This window comes from Vicia villosa, unplaced genomic scaffold (assembly GCF_029867415.1).
Source record: "Vicia villosa cultivar HV-30 ecotype Madison, WI unplaced genomic scaffold, Vvil1.0 ctg.005941F_1_1, whole genome shotgun sequence".
Taxonomy (NCBI): Eukaryota; Viridiplantae; Streptophyta; class Magnoliopsida; order Fabales; family Fabaceae; genus Vicia; species Vicia villosa.
The window spans coordinates 66,152-72,007 of NW_026706700.1; the positions used below are offsets into that span (position 1 = coordinate 66,152).

At 34.9% G+C, this 5,856-nt stretch overlaps 1 protein-coding gene across 5 annotated transcripts; it reads right to left on the reverse strand.

Moving 5' to 3' along the window:
- On the reverse strand, positions 1 to 5,259 carry LOC131642857 (ankyrin repeat-containing protein At5g02620-like). 5 transcript variants are annotated; one of them, XR_009296065.1, is made up of 9 exons: positions 4,931 to 5,259; positions 4,350 to 4,853; positions 4,140 to 4,210; positions 3,404 to 3,948; positions 3,149 to 3,314; positions 2,849 to 3,003; positions 2,140 to 2,576; positions 634 to 753; positions 1 to 434 (listed from the first exon to the last, which is right to left on the reverse strand). XR_009296065.1 is itself a non-coding variant. In XM_058913026.1 (5 exons), the coding sequence occupies exons 3-4, from the start codon at positions 3,125 to 3,127 to the stop codon at positions 2,190 to 2,192; spliced, it is 666 nt and encodes a 221-aa protein (XP_058769009.1). In that variant the 5' UTR covers positions 3,128 to 3,314; positions 3,404 to 3,948; positions 4,140 to 4,272; the 3' UTR covers positions 483 to 753; positions 2,140 to 2,189. The 5 variants fall into 5 exon arrangements, 1 of the variants encoding a protein (XP_058769009.1); XR_009296066.1 differs by lacking the exon at positions 1 to 434 and having other exon boundaries at positions 471 to 753; positions 4,350 to 4,555; positions 4,637 to 4,853; positions 4,931 to 5,258; XR_009296064.1 differs by lacking the exon at positions 1 to 434 and having other exon boundaries at positions 467 to 1,912.
- Between the last annotated feature and the right edge of the window lie 597 nt (positions 5,260 to 5,856).

The window sequence follows — 5,856 nt, forward strand, 5'->3', positions numbered from 1 at the left end:
ATTGAATTAAAAACCTTCAATATTATATGCATAGGAAGCTAAAAAAGTTTATCTATTTTTTTATGCAAAAAAACGGATAGGAACTTGGGTATTATGGGGTGTCCAAGTCCCAAATCAAGAAGTATGGAAAGCTCGGTTGAGTATCTAAGTGGCTTGGTTCTTCCCCCTTGATAACTGCAAGTAGCTTTTAAGGAAGGGCCTCCCCAAGTGCTCAATACTTATCGGATACACATCAAAAAAATTGGAGAAAATTTATATTACCATTAGTTCTTTACCTAACAACTAACCAAGACAGTGAAGCCATTTCTCCAATCTTTCATTTATAAAATAATTTAAGCATATAATAAGCATCATAGCATGTACTTTCGTACAATAGGACTAATTGGTGTGAAAGTGTCCTGGCCTTTTGTAGCAGTCCATGAAAGACCTACAGACTAACAACAAAAGAGAAAAAAAGACCACACCAAAGTATTAGATCATGAAAATATCAGGTTTAAATCACCTGAATAAAGAGTAAGCAGAAAAACATGATACATTGCCAAAGCAAAAGGGAACTATTACATAAACCATTTCATAAAGGTGCTTTTCTAATGAGTTGTTCTTTAGTTACTAACTACTAACACAGCAACACACCTAGTTAATGCATAATCTCTGAAGCCTTTGACCAATCCACGTGCTTCTAGAGAACCAATGCATCCACGAAGACAAGGCTCTCCACCATTTACCACTTTCTTCCATGTAACGAACAAAGGGCTGAAACAAAGCAAAATTTGAATTTAAAGTTCTCATTAAGTAGATCAAAGCTGCAGAGCTTCATATGATTCAAAAACTATTTAAACATCCAACATCTTACATACTTTGATCATCAAGTTAATATAAAACAAATTGATGGCTGAATCTGTTAAACTTGTAACTCTAAAAAATTATCTAATAGTGTATCACTTTCACAGTTGATGTCAGCAGATCTATCACATACACTGATACGCAACAAGTATACTCTTGATTTTCAAAATATAGAATGGTTTCATAGTCAAAATATGTGTATATTTTATTAGACTGATAAACTAAAAAGTTAAACACCATCCTCTTTTCTTATTAATATGATGTTCTCCTGCTACCTACTTTGGTGGTTTAAAAAACGTGATTTTCATAGAATACCTCAATTTTTTGAAAATAAAAATGTTTGTTGACTACTGATAGAAATAATTCACAAATAAAAACATCATAACAGAAGATTATAGAAAACCCATCTTGACAAAGTTAAGTTCTTGCCAGCCAACCAATCATCATAACAAACAACACATTTGGTAAAGAAAATCTTTAACTTGGGAAATGGAAAAAATAATTCCATAATCTTGTATGTTAAGTCAAACTATAACTCAGATTCCTTGTATAGACACACACAAAAGCTTCATTACCTGAAGAAATAAAAAAAATTCGCCACCAGCATGTAAGTAAAAAAATCCCCAGGAAGAATGAGAAAGTGTGAAAATCTAAGCACAAACTTCAATAGAAGAAACAAAAGGAATGATTTTGAAATATTCAAATCTTAGCATAGCAACAGAATATACAGCTCAACGAAGCCAAACATGACTGTCTACATCTCCTTCAAACCATGTTAAGTAGTTCACACCACAAAAGCACTCATCTCCAATATCTCAATATGTCCAGACACTCAACTCCACTATCTCAATATATTCAGACACTCATCTCTAATATCTCTAAATTCATACTGCAAATCAACATGCATTACGTGACTCAGCACTAAATGATACATGTACATATATATTTTACAACGACAAATACAAATTAAATATAAAGACAAGGAGAGTTTTTAGTTTTGGTTTATGTATCCTATAATTGTTCTCTGTCCATGTCCATTGTATCAAGACTTAGATTTCAAGACCTAACTCTGCAAAACGGATTAGATATGTCACTCAATTATCAAAATCATGAAGCATATCCAAAGAAAATTTTACAAATAATTATCACAGATCCTTAATAGAAGATCTTGATGTCTACACTTTCAGAAAAGCAATCAACACCGGAAAACAAAAACAACAAAACCTGAAATCAAGCCACACCAAAAAAATGTGAAATTAATGGCATCTATGATAAATTAATAGCACTAAATGATACCTGTCTTGTGTCTTTGTTGCAGTGAGCAATAATAGAGAGCCAAGATATGTTTATGCCATAGCTGGAGACATCGAAGCTGGGAGACTAAGCGTCAATTGATACGTGAAGATTGTTGCTACATCATCAACTTCTTTTTTAAGTCCAATAGTATTGTTGAGGCGTTTTGCGATTCCTTGAACGCTTTTTCGCGTTTGGCAAGTGTGTTCTAGTTGGTGATGGAATTCATGCTTTATGTCGCTTACGGTTTGTTTAAATTCTCTGGCAGCTGTTTTTGGTTGAGATTTTGTTATGGATTTTCCACTTTGAATACCGTGTTCTCTTAGAATGCTTTTTACTTCAGAGTTTCCTGTTTTCTCAGTTGTGTCTAATGTTGTTTTGCCACTCTTGTTAATTGCCATGCCATCTGTTTCACTCTGTCCAAGTATCAACTTAATAATCTGCACAGAGAAAATTTAAAAGAGCTTAATCATTTATACTCTACCTTGAATAATGTAACAACTTGTTCCAAATAGATACATAAAGTTGAATTTGGCAAGAGGAATTTTGTAGTGCCGAGTTAGACCGATCCCGAATTTTAAGAGATAACAATCGACAAAGATGGTGGTGATCTAAATGAAATTCCACTTATTGTAATTGTGATCTTATCTATATACGAAGTAATTATTTGAGTAAATGTTAAAAGAATTATGGCAGGAACAATCAAATTTACCTGAGTTCTACCCTCCCTGGTAGCTATATGCAATGTTGTATTGCCCTTATTATCAACCATGTTTATTGTTGATGGATCTGTTTTTATCAACTCCTCTACCACCACAAGGATCTGTCCCTTCACCGCCATATGAAGCAAATTCAAAAGTACAACATCTGCATCAGTTATCAACTCAATCAGAAATGGTGATAATAGAGCAAATATCCAAGACTGCACCATAACACAACAAAAACCCAATAGAACAAATGCCCAAAGAAATAAACTATGTCGGCGTACCATTCTAAAAAATAATGCTCAAACCTGATCGAGAAGACGACGAAGAAACAACAGCTCAATCGGAAAAAGGATCGAGCATTCCTTAGAACCGAAGTCGAAAAGGAAGCTATCGAATTAATGACTTAATCACCAATGCAGTAGAAAATCCTACAGCGACCGAACCAAGGCGCTATAGAGAAAATATCCAAGACTGCACCATAACACAACAAAAACCCAATAGAACAAATGCCAAAGAAACAAACTACGTTGCCGGTCCATTCTAAAAAATAATGCTCAAACCTGATCGAGAAGACGACGAAGAAACAACAGCTCAATCGGAAAAAGGATTGAGCATTCCTCAGAATCGATGCCGAAAAGGAAGCTATCGAATTAATGACTCAATCACCAATGCAGCAGAAAATCCTACAGCGACCGAACCAAGGCGCTAGAATTAGGACATCACTTTGATGAAAGATAATTCTCCTTGGAATATACCATTCGGAAACTGCCTTGCTGCTACAAATAAAAGGCTTCCCTGAATACTGGAGCATAGTTTTAGAGCAGGCTCGAAACATGGATAGAAACATTCATCCTCGAGTTACAGATTATTTGATGCAATAGAAATCATACGCAAAGCTACGCTATCCGGTGAGCGAAAGAGGTGCGACCAACTGATAATCCCCTCAAGCAATCATTCTAATAGACCCTCAGCCAATTAAACATCCCATGGACCCGATTGATGACACCTAACTTAGAATTAACCTGCTGATCTGGACTCTGCATATTGATATTTTGACCCAGACTTTGGTTTCTCACAATTAACAATCGCACAAGCCGAGACATGCCTGCAAATTCAAACACCATCGAGATAAAAAAAGAAAGCAAATATTACCATATTTTTAGAATTCAAACACAGTGTTTCTCTTATCTGTTTCCTGTAACAATTGAGAAAGTGCAATAACTTTTTACTTTTTAGTGAAAAATGTAATGGAACTTGCTTTGGAGGGATGTTCCTTTTCAGAAGAGCATTTCAAACCTGTTTTTCATGGTTAACAGTGTTGACTGAGCTTGAATATCCAAGAATCCTAATTTGTTGTCCTTCATAAACTGAGAGGAAAGAGAGGGAAATATTATTGTGGAAATTGTTAGCATAGGGTGATGTAAGCTTTTGTTTATAAAAATGAAAAATGTGACCCGAAGAAGTTAAACGATTCTTGAAATTATAGAGTTTCAAAACCTAACTTACCAAAACTCGATGTCCAATTAAACTATTGAAAACTGCTGATTTACCAACACTCTACAAAATCGAAATCAAAATTGTAATCGCCAATATAATAAATTAAAAAACATTAACTATATTTTCATTAAATTTTTATGTAAATAGTGAAACTCCACAGTTGATAGCAATATTTCCCATTCCAGCCTACAAAATGCCTCTCTCTCATCTTTGTCCTAATTTTTCAGGTCAGAAATAGCAGTTTCAGCGGCAGGGTTGTGCTTAGTAAAAATCAAGGAACTGTAATGTGAGTGTACCTGTGGTCATGATAGCTGATTTAATAGTTGTTGGACTCCAATTCGGATGGTGGGTTTTGATAAGTCCTGCGATTCCAGCCATATGAGGGCAAGATATGGAGGTTCCTTGTAGTACATTGAATGGAAATCCTCGGCGATTGTCTGTTAGTAAGTTGGATGCACTTGCAAATAGTTCATAGGCAGCAAGTATGTTCACACCAGGTGTGGTTACATTAGGCTGAAACAAAAGCAAATTTAAGAAACCACATCGAAAAAATAACAACAAATTTAAGATGTTTCATAGGTAGTTGATACCTTGAGTATTAATGGATGAATCTTATTGGGTCCTGTAGATGAGAATGAATCATCAAGCCAGTCATCAATTTCTTCATTCTTCTTTTGTTTAGTCCCTCACATTTTCCACAGAACCGAATGTCCGATTCATCTAATATTCTGGTCATCTTCGACAGATGCATTGGTTGTCCTCATTTTCATCTACAGGACTTGAACATGTTATTTTCCAATGAGCTTAAAGTAAGCATATAAACTCGATCCGGTAAAACGGAGAAATTGTCCAACTACATTCCACTAAAATCAAATCAACGAAACCATAATGAATGAATATACAAATGCGTCGGTACATACTCTTGTAACGTCGTGATTGAAAGTCCACCAAAGATGAATGAACCCCAAATCACAAATAGTAGAACTATTGCTCCTGCAAAATTATGATACCTTCCATGGAATGTGTTATACCCCAAAATTTGTCCGCATCCTTTTTCAGAAAGAAGGCAATAGACTTCTGTCTAAAAATTGGGAGTTTCATATAATCTTGGATTTTATTTCATAAAATATCCTAATTTATGAACACTCGGTTTTTAGAATTTTTCTTATACGGTATTTTGGCTCGCTGTTGAATTCATTCTTACGCAAACGCCAATTACTGTTTATCATTTCACACACGCTGTTTATTTGAGACTTATTTGCAGATAAATAGTACTGACGCAGTTGGTACAGAATTAAATCTTTTGCAGGCGCAGAGTCCGGGGATTCAGACTGTACTGACAACAAGAGAACAAAAAAAAAGAGAAAAATTAACTTTGACTGTTGAATTTTCACTTTAACTGTTACGTTAATGCCTGAACAGTCAGTTGACAGTCAAACCCGCTGACAGTGCAATTCTCCGTGTTTTGTACCATCAATCAAATCAATCTTTTGCATTTCAAAATTCCAAGATTTTT